Source organism: Falco cherrug, chromosome 11, assembly GCF_023634085.1.
Source record: "Falco cherrug isolate bFalChe1 chromosome 11, bFalChe1.pri, whole genome shotgun sequence".
Classification (NCBI taxonomy): domain Eukaryota; kingdom Metazoa; phylum Chordata; class Aves; order Falconiformes; family Falconidae; genus Falco; species Falco cherrug.
Window position 1 is genome coordinate 14,795,678 of NC_073707.1, and position 25,268 is coordinate 14,820,945.

General features: G+C 41.2%; 1 protein-coding gene across 4 annotated transcripts in view; it reads left to right on the forward strand.

The window, feature by feature from the left end:
• Positions 1-20,272, forward strand: part of NYAP2 (neuronal tyrosine-phosphorylated phosphoinositide-3-kinase adaptor 2) — a 147,076-nt gene extending 126,804 nt beyond the window's left edge. For 3 of the 4 annotated variants that reach the window (XM_055724055.1, XM_055724053.1, XM_027811862.2), the window contains one exon: positions 16,227-20,272. In XM_055724055.1, the coding sequence (XP_055580030.1) occupies positions 16,227-16,454 (228 nt within the window). In that variant the 3' untranslated portion in view covers positions 16,455-20,272. The remainder of the gene's footprint in view (positions 1-16,226) is intronic. The other variant, XM_055724054.1, reaches the window with a different exon arrangement.
• The last annotated feature ends 4,996 nt before the right edge of the window (positions 20,273-25,268 follow it).

The following is a 25,268-nucleotide window of genomic DNA, read 5'->3' on the forward strand; positions in this document are numbered from 1 at the left end:
TTACTCCTTATGTTTAACCATCACCTTTAATAAAGCTTGGGATAGTCACTGGATCCAAAACCTGCTTAATGTTGGCCACTAGGATCTACCACAGTAACATCTGTGGTGGTGTCTAAGAGTCGCAGTTAAAAATAAGGTCCCCATGTTGGTAGACAATGTGTGTAGAACAAAGACTGTTCTCCCCCAAGGATATGTAACTCAGTGTAAAATATGAGAAAGTAAGCAGTTGCAGATGGGAGTAGATTGGTAAATATGTGACTGTCAGGAATTGCTTAAGCTTCGGTTTATGTGAAATTAGAAAGTGCAAAAACTATTTGGGGTGCAATCTACTGTATCTTTGACAGTAATTTTAATTAGTTTTATGTGCCACTAATACTATGAAATGCACTTGAATGTCTAAAATGAGAAAACCAGGTAAATCTTCCTAGGAACATTTTACAAATGATGTTTCTCAAATGGCCCTTTCATGGAGAAGTCCTGCTCCTCCAGTGAAGTGTTTAGTATCTGTGTAGGTGAAAGCAAATGAATGTAGGTATAGACTGAATTTTGTGGATGCTGGTTTTGCAAGTATCTGGGAGGAGGAAACTCCTCGGGGTCCTAGCTGGGAGGATGGACAAGCATGGAGGAACCCACGGTGGGGTACAATGAGAAACCCCTGGCACAAGCACTTCATTGACAGGACATGGGCCAACTTTACGTTGGGATGACACCTGGATTTGACCAGCATGTGGCCTCAGTGTTTTTAAAAATCTGAATCATACACAGCCATAGGATTTTGCCTTCTTGTACAGGCTGAATGTTCACAAGAGTCAGGGATGAGTCACCGCACTGACTGCCAGAGGTGCAGGGGCGTGAGCTGTGTCCTGAAATGTCACACAGCCATCGGGGGAGTTTGCACTGCTGGAAGTCGGTGAGAGTTTGGATTTCCGAGGATGCTTTTGTGCCTTTACAAAGTGCAGCAGAGCCCCAGGGCCACGAGAGGGAGCGGTTGGATCACTTTAAGCAATTCCATTTTTCCCCTGCAAGGACAAATATCTTGCACGCATGAAGGCAAAATTCTGCTGTCGCCAGTCCAGCTAAATATGCTGTCAACATTTTGGATGAGAGGAACAACAAGAATGTTAATGCTTTAGGGATGGCTCAACATTGCATTGTGTTGAGTTTCAGCTTGAAGCTGGTCTTACATAATCAGTGCATGGGTCTCGAGCAGTGCAAATCGTTTCTAAATATACAAATACATAATATTAATTGAAAAAGAAAGAAAGAAAAGCAAACGCAAACCTTGAAGTGGATGGAATTGCCACATCCATCATCCCTCACCTCCAAGGCATGCCTGACTGATTGGCATGAGAAGCAAATGTGTCAAAGCTGTCTTCTGTTGGCAGACAGCCCTGCTGCTGCTGTCCCAACATCTTTTCTTCAGCATCCAGCTGGACTGGTCGTGCAGCAGAAGCAGGTCACTGCCTTGCTGGCTCCTGCTTTGCCAGCACTCTGAGTTAAGCGTGTGAGGGAGTGCGTGCTCGGCAACCCTCGCACTGCCACAGTGGGCTCTGGTTCAGGGCATGGGGGATGCTAGGCAGAGGCGGACCTTGGCGCACGCCACAGTCGTGGTAGGTCCCAAGGCCCAAGCATGGCTTTGGGATTTGGCTTTTTCTCCTCCATACCTCGATAGGATGGGTTTTAGGCACAGAAATGATGTCTCAGGGAGGAGCAGTGACAGGTGAGAGCAGGTCAGCTGTCAGCTGTGGAAGTAATGCCACAGTAGCAGTGACCAGCCTCTGAGCACCAGACCTAGGGTTGGTGTTCATGCCTTTCCTCACCTTCGAGTGCTGGCTTGGATGCCGCTGTATCAGCTGGGATGGGAGAGAGTGGGAGGAAGAATATTCCATTCCCTTACTCTGATCTCTTCTTGTTCTTGCACAGGCTTTGTAAGCTTGCCAGCAGAGTACACAGGAAGAGACTAATTCCCTCACAGGAGTTGTTGAAACTTTCAAATACAACAATATTCTGAAAAAGAATGCAATACAGCACTTGTGAGGGTTTTCACTTCCCTCTCAACACTTTTTGGCTGTCTTTACCTGGTTGTTTCTCAGGTTGGGAGCTACAATTTCTTTAAAAGGCGTAGAACAGGCATAAGAAGATGTCATCTGCATGGTCTGTGGTTTCAGGGGGTTGGTGATGTGGTGCCTGTTTTTTTACAGAATTGGGGCAGTGTGTTTCACTACTTTGGAAAATAGTCTCACCTCAACAGGGAACTACATGGAGACAGGTACTGCAGCCAGTGCAGCACGATGTGGGTGGTTGTTCACTGGAGGGTGAGGTACCCTCCAGAGCCCCTGGAAGCTGGTGAGAACTGTGTCCTGCTGGAGCCTGAGGGCTTGGACATGGGGGCAACAGCCAAGCATGGCCTTCACACCCAGACCTTTCTGTTGAGAGTCAGACTTGGACACGGGTATGTAGCATTTAATATGACATACATAGAAGTTAATAAGTAATATTTCCAATAAGACTTATGCAGGTCGATGAGATGGGGAGATAGATGCCTTGAAAGTCTTACAGCATCACTGGACAAGTGTCCTCAGTTGTAGCTCTCGCAGAACCCTGAATCAGTGAGATCACTGTCCTGCCCTGCCTACAACAAGAAACTAAGAATTACTTGGAAGTTCTTCATCTCATTTTCAGCTGCTCTTACAGCACTGTACATGGTTCTACTAAAAACAGGTAACAACTTCCCAGTAATACTAAACAAATATATATGTAATGTAATTTATATGAAATAATTTCAGTCCAAACATCAGTAAGTTGCCTATATAGGAATTTAATTTGGTGGCTTTCCTTCCTCTTCAGGGAATCTGTCTTTGAGCATTTCTCATAAATTTACTTATTCTCATCTAAAACTTGTAAATTCACTTCAAAACTTGTTCTGAGACTTCTGTGTGCAAACAATTAGTTTAGTCATACTAAGAAGGATGCAGTACCAGAACAATAGCAGTTGCTAAGTTTATTTCAAATGGTCTTGCAACCACTATCAAAGACATTGTGCCTTGGTTAAAAAAATATTCAAAAAAACCCACAAACCCCAGAAGCATGCAATTCTGCCCCCCCCCCCCCCCCCCCCCCCCTTTCTGTGTGTATTTATGTTTAACTCAGGGCAAGAATTTTATAATATTCTTAAAGGAAAAAATAGAAATAAAAGTGGCATGAATTCATGAAAGCATGGGTTTATATATAGGCATTCTCTGTAAATGAACCAAACATTCTGTATTCTAGGTAGAACAACCTTATGTGTCTGCTCATATGCATTTCAGTTACCTCCATGCACTCCCACTTGCCTTACATTTTTTGTATACGAACTGAATGTATTGTTTCTGTTTCTGTTGGGACTTTGTGTGCCTGATGCATAAAACACAGAACAGCAAGGTTTTCCCCACCGTCTGCGTTAAGTCACAAACCATCCACGCTTTGTTCTCATGGCTGTCATCATTTCACCAGAATCTTTCGGTGTTTGTATAGCCTTATACAGTATATTGCACTTACTGTACCTGTATAGTATCTTGTCTGTATACTGTATGCACATGAATATGTATATTCACTCATGTATGTATGTATAGTATGTTTATATATCTCTGTATATGTATGTGTGTTCATAGTCTTTCACTAGAAATGTGTGGCTATTCATATACATTATGTGTATGCCGATTATAAAAAAATATGAATGCCAGCACCCACTTTTGATAACCTACTTTTATTCTCATTTTGTCTTGTTAAACAATGAAAATAAAAATGTCATGTATTTTAAATGAGAACTTTAAAAAGTTATTATTTTTACTAATTTAAAAGTTTCCAGTTCTTCAGAAAAATTATTTGAACAGATCCAAAATTGCAAAGGTATCTGTGTTTCTCATGACAGTTTTCTGTGGTTGAAAAATGTTTGGTAACAGCCCACACTGCAGTTTTGTTTCTCTGTATCTAACGCTGCTCAGGTGCTTCTAGGTTTAGAAATGCCCTTAACCAGCCGGACTCTTGTGCTGCAAATCCCAACTCTATTCACATAAGGGACTTGCAATAAATAAATCTAGAGGGTGACCCATGTCTATAACATCTTGCACATAAATGCTGGATGTAGAAGGGCCTCAGGTGGGAAAGAAACATTTCTCCAGTGCAGGTGAGCCTTAGGAATGAATGAAAATATCATACTTTATGAGTCAGTTTTATGGGAATGTTACAGACACTATTCGTCAGACATCTTGTGCTTTGCAGTCCACAGTAGCATATAATTGCCAATTGATCAGGCATTTATTGAAACAGCTAACAATCATTTATTAGCCCTTTGTAAAATTATTCTTAATCACCATAAACTGTATGTGGGCTCAGTTCTCTGGCCTTGAGGCAGCAAAACACTGGTTTACCTTAAACAGCAAAATATTCCTGTAAATCAAGGGGATGACAGATACATATTTTCAAGTTGAGCATGTGTTTAAGTTTTTCACTGAATTGGAGCTTCAATGATAATCTTACATGTTTCTCTGGGAGGCCTAGGTGAGATAACTTTGCTTCCTTTACAGTTATTTTATCATTGTATTTAGCTTGTCCAGTTGGACTAGTCTCATTGTAAGTTACTGCAGCAGAATGTCAGCAGCTAGCTACTCAGAAAAATCTCAGGAGACAGACCTTTATGCAGGAAATACTAAGGAACTTATAGGATGACAGTGCCACTGTTAGGAAGAGCCTTCACCCCAATTAAAATGGCATAATAGAAAATCCTTTTCATTTTTTAATTTAAAGTTACAGGGTTAAATTCTGACCTCACTCATGTTAACAGTAAATTCCCATTTCACTCATAAGCTATAACTTATGAATTCCCAAGGAATGCTTTTTTTCAACAACAAATAGGATGGGGAAAGGACATATTCCTCCAACGGAGCTTGGTGTTTATGGGCCAGTGGCCTGATCTTAAGCCTTTGCAAGTCAGTGGCAATTAGTGGACTCTTGGGTTTGGTTGGCCATCTCTTTTTTTACAGTTTGGAAAAGCACTTTTACTGTATGGGGTTTATAGTCATGATTGTATAATTCACAATAGGAAAGAATAAAAGTGAGAAAAGGCAATAGCAATATGCATTTTTAAAATTAATATTGGTCAGATCATAGCTTTTACTTGATTTCTGCACCAAACTTTAAAACACAAACTTAATCAGAGAAAAACAGCACTTCTGTGGTGGCTGGCAATTTGCTTGCTTATGCTACAGGTGATACGTGTGTTAACATGAAGCTGAACATTTTGCTTGCCGTGCATTGTCATTAGTCATTCCTTTTTAGATGGATATTAAAATTTCCTCCCTGCTCTGGATATCTGAACTTGAATTCAACCCACGCTGCTGTTGTAGGCTAAGCCAAGTCACTCCATGCACAGGAGCCTGTGAGCAAAGCCCTGGTTCAGCAGACCAGTGCTCATGGTTTAGTGTGTTGCAGCCTTCTCAAGGAGTTAATGCTGATTCACTGTCACACGCTTGTATCAGTGCCATCCTTCCAGAGATTGCCTCTTAGACAGAAAAACAGAAACAAGGTACAAGGAACTGCTGCACCCAATGAATCCCATTTTCTAAAGCATGTGGATGCCAGTCTCAGGTTCTTGCTTGTTCCTCAGCTATTCTGTGTGTCAGGAAACAATGTCTGTATTAGGTTTGGGTACTACATTTTTTAGCAGTTCCTGATATAAATGAAACGGTATGATGTTGCTGTAAGGATAGAGCAGATGTGGCATCTCATACTAAGGCAGGCTCTTACATATCTGGATTCTTTAGAAACTCCCAGTACGCTTTATAACTCTAGTAAATGTTCTTTAACAGCCTTTCAAATTGGAGTCAGAAAATAATCATAAATGGAGATCTCTGTCTTTTAATCATATTTTTATGCATCTTTAAAAAGGAAGATGCAACCACCTAGAAGAATGTAAGCATCTTTGTACACTCAGTGTTGTTTTCAGTCATGCTTTCTTAAATTTCCACCCCCATACAATCAGTACAATACTTGAGAAATGGCATTTAATCTAAGAGAATGATCATTGCCTCAATTTCACCATCAAAAAAGACAAATGTAAGACCATATTTCAAAATTTCTCATCTGTAACACAACTCCACAGTCTGTAACTGAGATATTTGTGTATTTTGATCACCCACCCAATACAAAACAAGAGGAACTGAAGGCACCAGTCCTTTCAATGTTGAAATTGTTGAAAATTCTACCTCCATATATATTATTTTGATTTTTTTTTTAAATTGCAAAACTATTCTTATGTACATTTTTTTTGAAAATGCTAGAGAAATACAAAGACTTGGGTGCTTTGCTGGCAAACTGGTGTGCTGATGTTCTTCAGCTGTTACAGCAATAAAGGTTAAATCTTAAGTCCTAGTACTGTCTTCAATAAGAAGAGTGCTGAAGCTGATGTATGTGTTTTTAGCTTGGAAAAAATTAAGTCCAAAAAAATGAGGAAAGTAAAGGAATTTGTGGTGTCCCCACATGTCACATTTTTGTAAATTTAGGATTAGCCTCAATGTTGGCTTTCTTATAGTTCTTGATTCTCCCCAAGTCTTGGTCTTGTTTCCACTCCTTTTCATTCTTCCATGTTCAGTTTCTGGGTTCTTCCTGGCCTCTGTTACTTGACCAGAAGCAGTACCTAAAGCATGCACCCTGCTGCCTTCAGCACCATCGTACATGAGAGTTTTTGCAGTCTGCAGGGGTTGGAACGGGAGGAGGAAAGGATCTTGCTCACTAGCAGCTCTCACTGTTCCATGCCACATCTTAATGCAAAGGGTGATGGGCTGTTTGTCTCAGTTTGACATTTAGAATCTGGCAGTTTTTCAAAATCACCATGATTTAGAGTGAGACACACTAATTACAGGTGTGTTGTACTTGGATGTGGTTACTCAGTCATAGGCAGGGCTAGCTGTAGCAGTCATTGAGGTCACTGCCTCAAAATGTCCTGCTGTTTTAAGTCTGCTTCGTGGGCAGTTAAGGCACACATGCAATGGAGCAGCAGCCTCCAGCAAGAAGAAGAGGTGGTGAGACAGGGTTAGTAATCTCTCAAGGAAATCTAGGATATTAGAGTGTTACCCTACAGGTGTTGTACTGCAAAATGCAGTTAGCAGGTGATCCCTGTATCGCTGAACTCTAGCAAAGTATTCTGTCTGTCCTTTGTCCCTCCTGTGATTGACCTAATACAATATTGAATTTTCCTTTTTATTTTACAGTGAGCGACAGGATGTATCATGGTGGGTTGCTTGAGTTCTGCATTTATTGCTTAGCAAAGGCATAGATTAAGCTTTGATTTTTCATGAGTAATCTCAATAGCAATGCACTATGCGATGATCCACTGCATAAATGAGTTGCATGAGACAACTTTACACAGTATCCATAATATGAGTTACTTTAGAGGCTCTTATTTTAAACATACTAGCATTTACAGGATGTGTTCACTAACAGTAGATCAAACAGTAGATTCCAGACAGTTGTTGGATGTTTTAAAAAAAAGCTTAGATGAGAAGAATACATGTTTCCAAATAAGATAATAATGCAAGGTCAGGAAGATCTATAGCTAGACTGATTGCCAGCATAAAAATGGAAAGCAGGACAGTGAATTTATCATTTAAAGTTTGTTTTATTGATAGCCTCAGCAGTAATCTGAGGATTACCGGAAAACTTGAGGCATAGGAATATGTGCAGGGCTGTTCTGTATAAAGTAACTGTGACATTTAGTAATTGGAAGCAATGAATCATGAAACTAGAGGTCTGGAATCAGAGGTGCTGAAGGTTTACTAGCCATTTGCTAATTTAATTTGAGGATAATTATTAATTGCTGATAATCTTGAATCTTCAGGAATTCCTGGAGTTCCAAAGATTCTTTTCAGTTGTTTTTAAGTGGTGGATTAGTCAACCCATTGAGTGCAAGACAATGTAATGTTTTTTAGTGAGTCCTGTTTGAAAAAAATGTGTCCAGAGTGTTCTTACAATAGTGCATCATATAATTAATTAAGAGGTAGAACCATGATTACAGGGGCCTTAGTTTTCATTTTTTTTCTGTAGTAGTAACATTTGTAAGAAAACATATTTCCAGAAGTTTAGAAATTTAGAGTAATGTAAATCAAAACATTAAACACAGCAATTCAAACGATACAATAGCCCTAAAATGTGATGCATATACAGTTTCATAACTTGAAATAGGTGTCAGTGAATTCTTTTAATGTCAAACATACGGGTAAAATTGCAAAGGGCTCCTTCCCACCCAACTGTTTTGTCAAAATTAAGACTGTGTGCTGGGGGAAATCTTTCCCAAGTGCTTGGAGGGAAAACAGAGATGTTACTTGTGTCCCTTAAAAAGAAGAATTTGTGAAAGGCTGGAAAGGGTAGTTTGTGTAGTACTACTTAGCACCTTGCGTGTGCTTGTGCTTGTGATGCAAGTATGTGAATGCATGGGATCATTCTAATGTGGCTGCTGGCATTGCAGGACACCTTCTAGAAAAAACACTTCAGACACTTTCAGAGAAGAATTTGCAGTTAGGTTGTGCAGTGTCCCTGGGGAGTGTTACCATGCACCACGAATTGCTTGGAGAGTGTCTGCTTTCACAGCTCACCTTGCACATCCTGCGTGTTCCTGAACATACTCTTACTTTTAATCACCTTTGTATTAATAATCAATTGTTGTTTTGAATTTAACAGTAACAGGAGAATGAATTAGCAGTACAGAGCTGTGTAAATTACTATCCTGGGCCATATTACGCTGTCTCTCATGTCAATATTATTGCAGAGTATCTCTGTCAGAGAGAAAGAAGTGACTGCAGATCTAGCCTGTAGTTCTATCCTCACTTACTGACTTTCACAGCCACTGTAAGTAACAGCATTCAGCTGCAGTGCAATGACTACAGCTAATGGTTAGCAAAAGAAATCTTGTCCGACGTAATTTTCCAAGTGCTCTTCTGAAGGCTTTTTAAATCATTTGAGGCTTCTCTTTACTATTTGTTTGAACAAACTGTAATTTCTTGGACCCATGAAGTCAGCCGGTACATTCCTGTTGGCTTCAAATGGGTGAGGATCTTGCTACTCAAGATTTTCTGAAACCTGATTCTGGCTGAACTCCTGCCTTGGACAACTCCCCTTTTGTGAACGTGTGCTAAGAGGACCTCCACGTCAAACTAAGAGTATCAGATAGCAGATCGTGAAGTAACTGTTGTTACTTAACATAGCCCTCCACCACTTGCACCCGTGGCACATGACTGCCTTCTAGGAGTGGGATTTCACACCCTCCCGAGTGGAAATACCTTACCCAGCCAGATGTCTGGGACCCATCTGCACCAGGGAAAGTGCCATCAAAAGTTTCGGTGGGAAAGAGAGTTTGGAAGCTCCTGCCTGAGAACAGGCAAGAGGGAGGGAGAGCCTTTTCCTCCCAGAGGATGGTAAGTGGCTTTCAGAAAGCCTTTCTTCTTCACTTACTGTAGCCTGCCAAAACAAGCCAGCATGCTTGGCTCTGCTGAATGATGTGAGCACTGCACACAGATTGCACTGTTAAGAGATTGCTTTGTGTTCGGATCCAGGAGACATTTTTAATAATCTCCTCCAAATGCTGCTGATATTTTTTATTTCATTGTATTATGCATTGGTTTAAGATCCCTTTGTCGTAGCCTCACATCAGCTATTGAGCTTTCGCTTTAACTGTTGATACACAGTTGTCACAAAGAAAAGGGTATTTGTACGTGACATTCATGGTCACGTACCCGTGATGTGGTTCTCCCCATCCTTCCTGTAAATGAAGACTCAGCCCCTCTGCCCACCCAGCAGGAGAGGGAGGCACTCACAAGGGCCAGAAGAGAACAGCACCTTCCTCAGCCCCATAACCTCTGCAATTTCAGCACAGTAAGTGGGAACCTATAGTATTAGGAAAAATTATGGAAGCAGCACTGAATCATGGGGCTCTCTTACTGCCCAGAGCTTCTGACTTCACCTCAAACAAACTAGCAACATGAAAAATAGGCAAACCAAGAACTTACCAGCCAAGATGTCATCAGGTTAAACAGCTGAACAGGACATGGTGTTGTCTAAAGCCCTCATGTAAACTACAGTGGAAAATATTTTTTTAGGTCATTAAAAGTTCATACAGCACACAAAACCCAACCCACTCATAGAAGTGTTCAGAGCATGAAATATTGGACAGTCAATTCAAATGTTAGAAAAGTTTCCTCAAAAATGAATGAAAATTGACAGCATTTTCTAACTTCGAGCTACCTACAATATTTAAATATTTCTTCTTCCCCATGGTGTTTTTAGCAGCACATATTTCCATGGGCACTTGTGTGAAAATTTATAGCACACCTTTCAGTGCTGTTTCCTGAAATACCTGTCAGCACCAGGAATTAGCACGACTTTATCCTACCTACACTTCACCCCTGTGGCCTGACTTTGGAGGAGCAGAATTGCTCCCGGCACTTACTCTTCTCTCGTGCCGGTGCAGGCAGGGGTGCAGGGTGCCTGCCTGCCTGGTATGCAGTGGCTCACGATTAAGTTATGTCGGGCTCGATTTGAGACAAGGGGATGTGAGTGGGACTTGCGTAGCATGTAAGTCTTATTACTGAGAGCATTATCTATCTATGTATTTATGTAGCTATTTATGTCACACACAAGCAAGTAAAACTTATCGCACCTAAGGGTCCCAAGCCTGGTGCTGAGGATTTTTCCCCTCTATATTTTCAGTCCTGCTCCCAGATTTTTCTTTTCACCCGCTCCTGTTTTCCATTTGGAAAGGCTATGCTACACGGGATCACTTGGTTTGTATATAACTTGGAGGTATCACCATATTCTTTTCAGTAGCATACATGTGTTCAGTAACTTATACAGACCTGCTTGTGCCCTGTACTGATGATTGCCTGGTGCTCCTTATGGTGAAAGTTCAGTTCCTGAAGGGCCAGAAAGTCTTATCTCATATTGTGAATAGTCACCAACAAAAAATACAAGATGTTTGCTGCACTTGGTGACCAGAGCTAGTAGGTGTGCAAAGTTGTATCCATCAGCAGTTGCTTAATTGTAATATTGGAGAATAATTTCTTCTTTTTACATCTGTAACTATAACTCTCTTTGCCAAACCAAATTACCCTGCTTAGTTAAGAACAGGGAAAGAACTCTGCTCGTTTAGATTTCTTTTTCTTGCTTTAAACACCCATATTCTGAGCACTCTTGTGAATCTGCTGGTGCAGGCTGCCATGACACAGCGTGGGCTGAAGCTGCCCAGCATCATTCTGTGGGCAGCAGTGGTGGTGCCTGGGGCCAGGGCAGAGCCCATGCCAGGGCAATAGAAAAAGAAATAGTCTGCTGTGACACCAGGGAGTTCCTGGCAGTGTGAGCCATTGTCTGTTCCCCAAAGCCTGTTTTGAGTTTTCCATGGGATTATGAGCTTTGCTCAGTAAATTCTGATGTGGCAGAGAGCTATGGCATGTACTGACCTCTGGCTCCAGGCCCTGTCCTCTAAGAACAACTGAATTGTAGATGTTCTGCCCATCAAACCTCTGCTCCAAGACAGTTCTGAGATCTAGCTCAGGTAATCCAATTTAAGCAATATTTTTATTTGTAAACTATTGGGACTGCTACTTATCTTTCTGGAATAATTCAAAATTTCAGTCCTGTGAGGGAAGAAGAAATGAAGACAGGCCCATTGCTCATGGAGGCACCTACAGACCAAAACATGCCGGTTGTGCTTTGCAGATAAGGGAACTAGTTTGTCTAGTTTGTTTCTCAGATCTTTATAAAGCATTAGAACACTCAAAAGAAAAGATCTTTTTCTACTTAGGTTTTCTTGGACAAAACATTTTGCATTGTTTTGAGGATGTGTAAAGTTGCTTTTTCTCAGTTGTAAGATGGCTTTGTTACTTCTTGTTCTGCGGCACTGCCAACATAGTACCTGAGAGTATGTAACAGACCTTAATAAAATTAATTTTCTATGTTTTGGGAATAAAAGTATCAGAAAAATAAGGCCAGATAGTAAAAGTAAGGTGGCAACATAGAGTGGTTTCTCCTAAGGCCTTCAGGAAAGCTGGTGATTAAAACTCTATAGAAGAATTCAGTTTTGTATAGTGGAAGAATTTTCTTGCTCTTTGTCATTGATGTTCAAGTTTGGAAGAAGCATTTGCTTTAAAGAAGATTTTTGAAAAAAACCTAGAGAATAATGAATAAACAAAAGGTTAGTGTGTTTAACAGGAACTCATGAGACATCCCCATTTATATCTGCGCTCAGTCATGTTCAGGTGAGAGGATTTATCCAACCACTCTACATTTGTGTATGGTTCCTACACAGCAAGTTATCATGCAGCTTTTACTGGCTGCTTAGGAGCAAGGATTTCAGCCTGCCTCCAACACTTCCTAGGTGAATGTGCAAGCTTCTAGGACTTCAGCAGATGTTTTCCTTTACTCTCCTGCTCTGCTTGATTTTGAAAAAAAATAGTATCTTAGACCCCAGATAATTTACTGAGTAAAAATTCCATTGAAACAAAAATTAGTTTACAATCAGCAAATTCCATAACTCAAAGGCAATTATGTGACCTAGTACCTGATACGTATCCTGGAGTTTCCAGGAGATCCCGCCTTACAATTCCAATATTAGCTGCTTTCTTCCCTTTTCAGTAAGAACAGGCTTTGGGCCAAGGCTCTGGTCAAAACCATGTTTGCTTCTCACGTGCTGTGTCTCATTGGCTGTTACCTCCAGTGCTGATGCTTTTTGTGCCTGTCTGCCTCCATCTACACCTGCAGCCAAGCTCTGACATGCTGCAGTATGTGTACTGTTCCTTACACGCTATGGGGTTTTTCAGGAATAGGAGAGCCATATAAAACTGTATAATGTGTACATTATAGCTATATAATGTTATGATCACTACTTTTTTCCATATATTAAGTTGTAACATCATTATTTTCTGTGCCTTTCATACTGAACAAATCCCTTCTTATGATACAGCAGTGATGCTGCCAAGCTGGTACATGACCAGAGGAGCAGGCTGAAGTCAGAAAGGAGGGAGGGTATGAAAAAAATTAGTACTGGAACTAAGTGTGAGCACCAGTCACAGGAAGGATTAGGCCTAAGTCTACAGTATTAAACACATTAGCTTTAAACACCTCAGTAGCCCTGCTGAAATCATTGAGGGTTACTGCTGCGATTAAACAGCTGGCTTGAGTGCTGGCTTGTGAGCCTTAATGTCTGTAATGTGTCTAGGACACACTGAACATTTAGTTAACACTCTTTAGGATTTTGTATTAGCAACATGGTTATTGCCATATCTGAAGTTCATTGATCTATGGAGTGGTAACTTCCTCTTAGGTCTGTCTTGCAACTTCAAGAGGCATGCACCCTTGTTCAGTACATTTTTATTTTGTTGCACGTTAACACTATAACTAGGAAAAAACTATCAAATAAAACCCTATCATTTGTTCTCACTTTAAAGCATTTTCCCCCAAGCCTTTCAACATCATATGTGTTCACTTAGACTATTTTAGCAAATGACTTTGCACATACCAGTTCTGCACGTTCATGCTGCACATACCATTACCTGAATGCAGTTACAGGAGAGGAATGTACCATGTGGATGATACTTCTAAGAAGATGCCGATGTGAAGGACTCAGCCTTAAAACAAAAATAACATTAAAAAAATCACAAGTAGTCTTGAAAATCTGTGTCTGGGAAAGTGGAAGAACTCATATTCTTCATAATAAATGATTCACTAACTGCAACACAATATGGTGGCCAGTATAAAAAAGGATTTTGGAGCTGCCTACACTTGGGTTTATTTTAAGGGCTGTTTTGCAGGGGGTGGCAGAGTGTCTGTGTAACTGATACATTTTGCAACACCATTTCTATCTTTGGGAAGCTGCAACTGGTTTTTTAGAGCTTAGCATGTCAAAATCCTGCTTCAGTCCCCTTGGATTCCATGAAGAAGATTAGCTACCAGGAGACACTGTGTTGGCAACGGTACTCTGTGTAGTACAGTGGCTAGAGTGGAGGTGACGTGGATGTAACACCCTCACAGTGTCTGTCGTACATGGTGCAGATGGTGCTTGTGATGCACGGTGACTGGAGCACACAGCATACTGTAAGGATTTGATATTGGCACATGCTCTGTTTACTTACATGATGGGTTATAAAATACAAGGTATTTCCCAATGCCTAGAAGAGGAAACCCACACTCAAACACTCTTGTCATCAAATCCAGCCCAAAAGCTGGTGTGCAGCTGTGTGTTCTGAATATTTTGTGTAATGAATTGTGTGAAGACTGTGTCCCTGTCCTACCCCACGTAGGAGGACCCAGCCAAAATGAAGACACTGCTGTGTAAGTACTAATGCGTCACTGATGAGTATAAGTTGCAGAAAATCTGCTTCAGGTACAGCCTCATCCAAAGACCTGTGAAGTTGAGCCAGGGGGCAGGGAGGAGTATCTCCGGTTTGTTCGGTGAGTTTTGGACCAGGGCTGCACACACAAGAGAGAAAGTCTCACAGCCGTATCAGGTGACGTGCCTCATACCTGCCTGCACCACAGTAAATGTTAGACTTTTCCTTAAATGAAAAATAAGTATTTGATTAGGAAGAGCAGGCACAACAGGCTTCCAGAAGACTCTTATCTGAGCTGTTTGGAAGGACACTTTGCAGATATGTTACCTGTGTAATACTAAATTCACAAGAGTATTCAAGAACAAAATTCATGTTGTGGTTTAAACTTGTTCTACTCAAAGTACTATCTAATAGATAAGGTAAGCACAGTTTTGTTTCAGTATAAAGAAAGGCAATTCTATCTGAAATTCTTTTATCCTGTGTCACCTCTTAAAAACTGTATTGTCTTTATTTTTCTGTTTGAGTACATCACATTACTTTTTCTGAGGCTTGCTGATGTTTATTCCTTTTGCTTTGTTTACTGCTATAAAACATCTGAACATTTTATCTATTTATCAATAAATGCTAAATACGCTTCAAGTTGACCACCAAAACTACCAAGATCAATGGAAGTTTCTATACTGGTTTCTAAGACCAGTCCCCAGTTCTAGGAACCTGGTATATGCCCTTACTTGGCATTCTAAGTTTTGTGAATGAAAGGCATATGCACTATTAAATGTACTCAAATACTCTTAATAATAAACATACATTTCCTTCATGAATTGTAAAACGCTGCCAAAGTATTACTGTACATATGCATTTTCATGACAAGATCAGAGATGTACTTGGACAGCCCCTGTGAATGTATGGCATGTGTTTACTTATACACAAATCCTCAGTTTATGACTAATGTGGAAAACAAATGGTGGGAGAGTCAAGACATCACTTCAAATTTGCAAAGTAAATGTTGAGAGGAAGTTTTCTCATTTGCAGGTATACAGTGTGTCATCCAAATACAATAAGACCTTTCAGGATAGTTTAGTATTAGCTATTTTGGTTCCAATCAAAAGCCTTTGAAGACACACATCAGTCATGAGCACCCCACTAAACCCAAATGAAGCCACATTCTCAGGCTTCAGAGGGGCTGTGACATGTACTTACCGCTAAACGTATGCTAACCTCCTTTTATGAATCAGGATCATGTTTTCAAATATTCTACATGCATGAAAGCATGGAGTTTCTTAAACTCTTGGTGTCTTCCAGTTAATTAAATACCATCACAGAATAGGGTAGGTAAATTCATATACTTCGCATGGAGTTCATTAGAGTATTTTTAAAAAAATTAAACACAGAGTTATATTTAGCTTGATACTCACAAGTGTTAACACTGTGCTTTTAATGTGACAGGTTAGATTTGGAAAGCAGTATAAAACACGGGTTTCAGTGGATAGAACTTTTTATTTCCACAACTTAAGGATGTTGTTAACATCCATGTGCCTTTTTAAGATCTAGTGCATCATTTAAAATCCAACCAGTGCTAGTTTGCTGAAAACATTTATCTTTGTTAGCTTTCAGTGCTCTACAGAAGTTAAAAAGAGGACCTTTTACTACCCTTTTTTTTTTCTTAAAGTAGTAGTTAGAAGTAAAGACTAACTTTGTTTCTGTTGTTGGCATAGATATTTTTTGTCCATCAAAGAAACTGGAGTGTTTCAAATAAGACTAAGGTTAATGTTACAAAGAAACAATATATTAAATCAATGACCAAATAGTTATTTGTATGCCTTTTTTCTTCTTTTCTTCTTCCTTCTTTTCTTTCCCCGCCCTCCCCCTCAAAAGGTGACATGTATGCAGTGGTTGCAAGGGGACCATACAATGCTGGATATGATTGAGAAAAAACGTTGCCTCTGCAAAGAAATAAAAGCTCGACAGAAATCAGAAAAAGGACTCTGCAAACAGGACAGCATGCCTATTTTGCCGAGTTGGAAAAAGAATACTGGGACCAAGAAATACAGCCCTCCTCCTTATTCCAAACAACAAACTGTTTTCTGGGACACTGCAATTTGACAGGCGTGTGGAGGATGCCCTCTCCACTGTGTTGCATCGTGCACAGGTAGCCTGCTTTTTTAATAAGGCAAAGGCTCTAACCTAAGACTTACCTGCAGGTGGTGATCTTCCTAGGAAAAAACACACCAATAAGTGCTCACCTGTCAATCAAGAGAGAGATTTAAGTTTCCAACTGGATTGAGGCATACATATTTATCCAGGATTTTTTTGGATCCAGAAGATATCAAAATGTAAATATTTCGCCAATATATTGAAAACACCCAAACTAATACACTGTTTAAATATATATATATATATATAAATTCAAAAATTTATGAAGAATTTTACTATATAATGTTACTGTTATACTGTTTTATTACCTATTTTCTATGTGGTATTCTAATGTTACCCCGCCACAACCACCACCACCATTTTATTTCTCTTACCTGCCTAGATGTGGCCTCTGTACAAAAGCATGTGGTTGTACATTTTGTTGAAGAGGACAATGTACAAAACAACTCGGTGCCGTGCTAGGGCTGTAGAAGTTTCCTAGAGTTGTACTTGTTGGAGGTCCTTATCTTTGGGGAGGGGAGGGCTGGACAAAGGAGAGAGTTCTGGTGGGAAACAGCAAAACTGCAAGCAATGCAAATAAAAGTGCTTAATGCGGATGCCTGAATTGCATTTAAAATATGAATTGTTCTGCATCAGCTTTCCTATAAAGTTAATCAGATATATTGCCCCTGGTTTTATATGCATCCGTTACTAAAATTATTTGGCCGGAAAACTAAATTTTCTGCAGAAAAGCCTGCAACAGAAACTCTTACTTCATTATATTCAGCTGACTAGCAGAGACCATGGTTCACTGTGACTAAGCATTGTACAGCCCGTGATGGAGAGACCCAGTCACTTAGCAGGTTAAGGCAGTGGCGCTGCAGGCACGGTTCCTGTCCACATTTGTCTTTGGTCCAGAAAATAAAGGTAACAAAATCTGTTTACGTGTTCATTATTTTTAAACCCAGCAACCCATCCTTACCTTACGCTGTGTCAGATTTCCCTGTGTTATTTATAAAGGATGGAATTCAGGCCCCTTGAAAGCCAGTAGGGAAATCCCTCTTGATTTCACATGGTTTTGAAGTGGAGGCCCATACATTCTCCTGGGTATGCCGTTTTCTTCTTCCTGGCTGCTTTTGTAATTGGCTTGCAATCCTGTAATGTATTACACCCATTTTAACAGAATATTATGTCATGACCAAAGAATTATAACCTCCTGGTTTTAACGGGAGAAAGAGATGGCTTATACTGATTATGAGGGTGAAATCCATGTGGTGAAATATCTTCCAAAAGGATCTGTTAAGAGCGAGGGAAACTTGTACTGCTGTGGAGTAGGGGGGGGGAAAGATCTATGGCATATATTTTGTATATTTAAATTTCTATCTATGCGTTTGAAGTTTGGTAGCACAAAAGTCCCTCTTTAAAACAATCATTTTAGTATTATATTCGCCGAGAAGAAAAGGTGTGTTGTTTGAAACTTCTTGCTGTATTGGCTTTTCTTTGAAATTATATTGACAGCATTGCCACAGCTGTAATTGCTGATCAAAAAAAACCAAAAATAACAAATTTTAGAAGGTTTTTGTAATCTATATTGCTAAAGTTTGAGTTTGAGTAATGCTTTATCAGTAGTAGTTTCTTTTCAGCCTCTGAAATAAAGTTTTTAAATATTTTATAACTAATTAACTAATGTATATTTTGATGTCCAAACTGAGATTTCTGTAAAAGATAAAGTGTGTGTTTATATGTGTGTATGTATATTAGCATTATTGTATATGTATATATGCATATTTGTACACACATATACTTGTATATATGCATGTATCTCTATATATACTCATAGCTGTGTGCATACGTATACCCACATACATTAAATATTGGTGTGTGCTATGAATATACAGTGGCTGGAATGGGTAGGCAATTGAAATGCAGAATTAAAGAGCCCCTCACAGCCAAAATGCAGAAGACATGAAAAAAGCCAGAGGCTGTGAAGGAATCTTTGAATACATGTTACATCCAAAAGACACCAACTGTATATTCTGCTTATTCTCTTTTTTTTTTTAAAGAAAGAAAATGGCAGAAGAAAAACTCCAGAGATTTCGCAAAGTTCCAGAATCTGCTGGAAAGAAGACGACTTGTTGGTCGTGAGAAATCTGTTGAGATAACAGGTTCATTATTCAGAAAGTGTTTATGCTTTGTCTTCCTTGTTATGTGGCAAGAGAAGTATTTTTCATAACCATGTGTGAAATACTCAGCTCAACCCTTTCTCCCAGCTGCACTAAAGTCTCTGGTGACAAAACGGAAGCCGGTGTTCAGTCAGTCTTGATACTCCATCTCTGCATTGGTCTCTTCCTAGAGCAATTACTTTAAAACCTGTCCTACTGAAGCATCAATTTTGCAGTCCAGACCTGTGGGTACACACGGGGGCTGCAGTGCCAGGCCCTCTGGGGGAAGGCAAATGTTAATGTAAACAGTTACATGTTTAATATTGTTTGTTCGTACTGTGTCCTTTCCATATCGATATATAATAGGAATAATGATCAGGGAATCGAAGCATTCTTGTCCTAAGCAAACTTGCTTGTACATTTTGCCCACCATAAAACCACTCCTTGTTTCGCTTGTAACGCTCAACACTGTTTATGTTGTCCTTCCTAAATAACTGTTCATGTGCTTCCAGACCTCCATTGTATCCCATGGAAACAATGGCTTTTCGTTTTAAAGTGCGACAGTACATGAAAAAGTAAAATATAACTTAGCACTTACCTTCAAAGCACTTTAGAAATGTGAACTAAACCTCACAGTTGCAAGAATCATTTTACAAAGGAGGGAAGTGAGGCTCAGGTGGAGTAGTTTCCAAAGGTCACGGGCAGAGCCAGAGCAAGATAAACTGTCCTGTCCCACGACTGCTGGCCCACCCCAATGCTTGAGTAAAAGGTGCATCGTACTGCCGAGAGTGTGCCATCAAAATGCTGTTAAACATTTTCTATGTCACCTATTGTCTCAGCAGTTTCTGTGTCACAGGGTGAATGACAAGTGCTTAGTTACACACAGTCATTAAAGCTGTAGTCTGTATAAATATGCAATCTGTATATACATACAGATCACATATATACACACACTTACGAAGACTGTATATATGAAATTGTTTGGTATGCACTTATTTTGCTTTAAACTCTTGAAGTTAAACATTATAGTGTAGCAATTTGTGTAAAGTGCACTGTGATTTCAAGAAAGCACAGTAAAGTCACAGGTCTTGTTATTCTTGCACTAAAAATGTGTTTACGTATATTAGCCAATGTATGTCTACTTTATTGCTCCTTTTGACAAATTAAAGCAAATGGTATAAAATGGTATGGGGTTTTTCAGTTTGGGTTGTTTATTTTTAAGTGGACAATGGCACTATGTTTTTAAATAACAGGGTTTTTAAATAAAATGAAATCATTCTGTGTTCATTCCAATGTAATACCTTTACCAATATCTTGAAACTGAATGTCATGTTGCTTTTTTTCATATTTCATTAGAAATTGTCAGGTACGTGCCTGAGATTGTGTAGGAGTAAGGAGTAGCTAGAGGCTAAATGTAATCATATATTATTAGCCGTTTCTATATACACAGTATAAATACATATTAATTTTCTTTTCATTTTTGTACTTGATTTTTTTAGGTAAGATGTAATTAAATGTACTTTGATACTTCTGAAGTAATAAGATGTTGTTTGAAGATCAATTCTGCTTTCTTTAGTGCATTGACAATATTTTACAATAATTTAGTGCTTATTTATTTGTGCTCCGGTGTAATTATAATAAAAAGCAATAGTTTAAAATATTTGGCTGTTCATTTTCACTTGACGGTTTCAGCTTTGAGCTGGGTTATTTACTAGGTATTAGCTAGAGATTCCTGGGAAGAAAAGTCAAGTCATAGTTGTATATTTATAATATTCCCTAGGCACATTTTTAATCATATCGTTTGTTGGAGGAAATGAATGAATTGCTTTAATAGGTTGGTATTTGTAAGTCATGCCTGGTTGCATCTAATGCCATGAGTGCCATCCTCAACTAAATCCTTAGGATAAGATTTCTCCAAAGAGCAGACAGAAATTTTGGTATAGGTACCTGTGAACAGTTTGTGATGGAAGATGCTCATTTCAAAGACCCCCTTTCAAAGATCTCTGCAGAATATCCACAAATGGGAGAGGGGCCCATCACGCTCTCCATGAAGCCTGAAAAAGATCTGTTTCTTTTTAAAAGTCCTGTTTCCAGACAGAAGCTTTACTCCCATTGGTATGTAAAACCCAGTCCTTGCAGAGGAATTCCACCTTAGGAGGAGGGGACGGGACAGGTGCCGTGGGGGAAGAAAAGGACCTGTACAACAGTGCAATTGATAATGATCTTCCTGTGCTCAATTTTTCAATACTCTGTTTTCTGTTGAAGTTTTGTAGCCTAGATTCTGTGACTGAGATAACCTCTCCTCTAATTTTTTTAAGAACACATTTTGTAATTTAAAAAGGTTTCCAAGAGCAAATAAGCAAGTAGTTAAATAAAGAACCCATAAAGGAACAGTAATGTTCTGCTTATAGCACTGAGACCAAATTTCTCTCCCTTCATGGAAGAAGCTGCCTTTAATGTGCAAAAAAAGTGCTATCCATGCTTGTATGGATCTGTATGCAGAACTGAGCCAGTGAGAATCTTTTGGTTGTCTTCTGCAGGAGCTGGATCCGAGGCAGGTTGCAGATGATCCAGAAAGTGCTTTCCAAGGGCTTCCCTGCCTCAGGAGCCCAAGCTGCATGCTTTTCCTGAGGCACAGCCTCTCTTTCCTCAGCAGTAACCCCATTGCCAAGGCCCATATAATGGCTGAAGAGCTTTGTAACCTCTTTAAGCTCCTCATCCTCTCTCCAGCCCCTGGCATAGGTGTTCAGAGTGAATTACTCCTAAACAAACTCCAGCCTTTTGTCCATTCTCCATGTTTCATAGGGAAATCCTACAGGGATGACTAGAAATGAACAGGACAAACCCAAGGTTTTACAGGGATTTCTCCAGATTTAAAAGAGGAAAAGAGATCCTGTCAGTTTAAAAGTCAGATTGTTGTCTGTACGCTTCAATGGGACAGTTTATGAAGTCCTGTGTCCTAGCTTATTTCTAAAGACTTTCCAGGATAACTTCCAACATCCACCTCACTCCCCATGCCATGTCTGACTGCTGCTGGAGAGAGCAGCACCAGAACCAGAGAAGGAACAAAAAGGGAGGATTGGCAAGTGCAGCAGGAAGCATAAATTTGGGGTAAATTCAAATTTTTCCCCATTTGAAATCTGTGTATTCGCTTTCTTTGCCACTGCAAAAACAATGTGCCATTGTTTCTTAAACAGAAGAGGTTTAAATTAAAAGGAGACAAGACCATAAAAAGCAATGGTCGAGTTTTACACTTGTATTTGCTCTAAGTTTATTTAAAAGTGGAAAGGTGCCTGCAGTCCTCCATCTTGGGTCTCTCTCCTTTTGAGTTTTAAAAATCGTCACAATAACACTGGCTGGAATTACTGTGTTTCTCTGCTGCAGTCACTCACAGTGACCTTAGCTGGTGCCAGAGTGGCTGCGAAGCAATTAAAGCACACAGCGTTTTGTCTTCCTTGGGAACAAGTAACCTGCCCTGAGCAAAGCAGAGAAGTCAGGCAGCCGTTAGAGGAGAGATGGGCCAACATCTTTCAGATCTACAGCCAGCGCTGACAAAGCTGGCAAAGGAACAGCAGGAAACTAAATAAAATTTACAAAAACAAAAGACAACTGAAAAGAAACACTGCTCAAAAGCAAGACTGAACACATTTGGCATTTATTTTCTAAATGTGCCAACATCTCTTTTATGGTGCGGTTTTGCCTTTAAAACAAAATTACATACCTGTCACCTTTTAATTGAGATTTTTGGCACTGGGGTGGGTGGTGGTTTTAGTGTTCTCCCCGCCTGTGGCATATTTTCATCTTCCTTTGTCCCCTTCTCTCTTTCTGTCTCAATCCTTTCTTTCATGATGTGCTTTGGGAAATATATTAGTAGGTACAATGAGAATTCTCCTGTTGCCTTTTGTTCCTGTTAATGTTGTGCTCTCCTTCCTCTGTTCTCTGCTGGCTCTACACTCTCTAACCCTCACGAAAACATGCAAAGAGAGCAGGAGCAGGAACCTCCATTGATTTTATTTTAGAGGATAGCATTTATCAATGCTGTTCTTGGTGTATACACAGCAAGTTTCATGGAGGGATTTGGAATCACTAAAGAGTTGATAAAACACAGAGGTACTGAGAAGCTGCAGACTGGGCCACAGCTGCAGCTGGTGGGCAGCAAAGCCAGGGCTGATGCCCACATCCCTCCTGGACCCAAATACCCTTGCCCCCAAACCAGCTTTGTGTGGAGGAATAGAAAGAGTGGTGCCAGGGGAGAGGTTTCCTGACTGCAGCTGGCAGGACATCAGCCCAGGCCAGGAGGAAATTAATTTTATGTGTTAAAACAAAAAGACAAAATTCCCACAAACCTTCTCCCTCAGCTTTCACTTCTGTCTTGTGTATCTCCTGGACCACATGCAGCCTACAGTAAGGGCTCATGAGAAGCTCTGTTGACCTCCCCAAGCCCCAGAGAAGCCAATCGAGGAGACCAGGAGCTTTCCCCTACTCTGGCAAGGTACCGGTGCAGACCTGCCCCCTTCCTGCAACCTGCCTTGGCCCCTGAGCTGCAGACAGTGAAACAGGGAGTGGGAATGGGGGTGGGAAGACTGCTGGGAGCTTGCAGCAGCCACAGAGGAGCTGTGCACGCAGGTGCTGGGGCACCAGGAGGAGGCTGCGAAGGACAAAGCGTCCAGAAAAATGTGACTGCTGCTGAGGGAGAAAGCAGCTTGTGAGAAGGGAACACACTGATGTGAGAAGCAGAAAACTCCTGTCATGCCCAAGGGCCAATCCAGCCCTCCTGAGCAGGCATGGAAAAGTGGGTGATGTCCCTGTGCCAGCTGGGAGCAGAGGGACAGGGGGAGAGGGACTCCAGAGACAGGCCAAAACTGTGGTGCCATCGGCCAGGTTTTGGGGAGAGGACAGGCTCCTGGGGTCTGACGGCTGAGGGAGCTGGTTGTTTTTGATCTCTGGAGGCCACCTGCTGCTGGCACTCAGCAGCCTCACTTGATCAAAATCTAACAACAATACCTGATTAGATCTTTTGTATCAGGAGTATTAATTTAAAAGAGAAAAGAGGAAAAAATCCAGACTGGTCTCCAGCAGCCTCCTGATAGTTGTGGCTGAGCGAGAAGGCTTCAAGCCTGTGAAGTCCCAGTGTGAGGGCAGAGGCTGGTGGCTGCTAGCTGCCTCACCTCCATGCCTGCTCTGAGGTGCCGGGCAGGCGGCGGGATGCACGGGTTGCACCACACGCCACAGGGGTGAGAGAGAATGCCAGTTGGGTTGGGGAAAGAGAAATGATTGGATATTTGGTGGTAAATGCCAAACTTTAGTCTCCAGTATGAGGGAGCCCCTGAGGCAGCCAGGCCAGGCTGCAGTGCCCCTGAGCTGGGTCATTTCTGCGTACTCCAGGTGGGGCCCATTTCCCAAACGAGGGCCAGCGCCTCTTGGGTTTTCCCGCCACTTTTGCAGCCGGCACTCTCTGCCCCTCAGCGACCCGCTCTCCCCTGAGGGAGCTGCGTCCAGCATGGCCGCACTGCACAGCTGCCCTGGGGGAGCCTCCCTCAGGGCTCAGCACCCAAAAGGCTGCCCTATTCCTTCAGAGAATGCCACAGCATGGCGGGGCAGGCAGAAACATCCAGAGGTCACTGAGGTGAGGCGGCAGCCAGATCTCTGGTTTCCGGCTGGCAAACCAGCACTTCACCAGGTCATGGCTTGGCCAGTCCAGCACTTGGCACGAGCTGAGCTCCTTGGGCTGATCCAGTGCCACATCTTGCTCAGGTGCACCTGTCAGGCTTTGGGCTAAGAGGCTTCATGTTGGGTCAGTCATGCCTGCCATAACCTCTCTCCCCTGCTCTCATTTCAGCAGAGCACAGCAGCATGGTGGCACCCTGTGGGGATGGAGGCCTCGGCTGGCTGGGCTGCAGCAGACAGAACACTGCAGGTCATCTCAGGGGTGCTTCTCTGCATGAGGGGAGGTCACAGGGACATAGCTCTCCAGGACACGACACCCACCAAAAGGTAATTTCCTACAAACAGTTTTTTGGTAACCATGCCAGAGCTTCCCCACATAAAGGCTTCTCTTTGGAGAAGCAGTGGGAAGCACCCCGGCTGTTAGTGACCTGGAGGAGAGGAGCCTGTGCTTCCTCAGCAGTCGCTCTTAGTTGAATATGCCTACTCTCTATGACCTTATACTTTGTTTAGACATTAACACCTCTGCAAAGTGGGTGTTAAATGGTGCTGTTAGTGTCTGTAACATTTTTACATCCGCTTGAGAAGTGTAAATGATTCTACAAGGTGCAGGGCAGTGGAAAATCAACCTTCCCCCAGCTCCAGTTGGCTGAGGAAATTCAAAATAATTCCTGTGGAATCTGCTTCCCACCAGAGCTCTTTTCTTTCCCAAGTTCTTCAGGTTTGGTTCTGGGGGGGGGGGGGGGGAAGGGTATGTGGTTTGTTGTTGTTGTTGTTGTTGTTTTAGTTTGGTTTGGGTTTTTTACTGTTCTTATAAACACAACTGACTCTCTAGTGTGTCCTTGGCCAAGCAGGCAGAAATATTCACTTTCTGCCTGGCTTTTAGGTCCATTGGCATTTGACAATTTTGTCACAATGTTTGTTGAAATATGTGACCCACCTAGGAAGTCTGAAACCA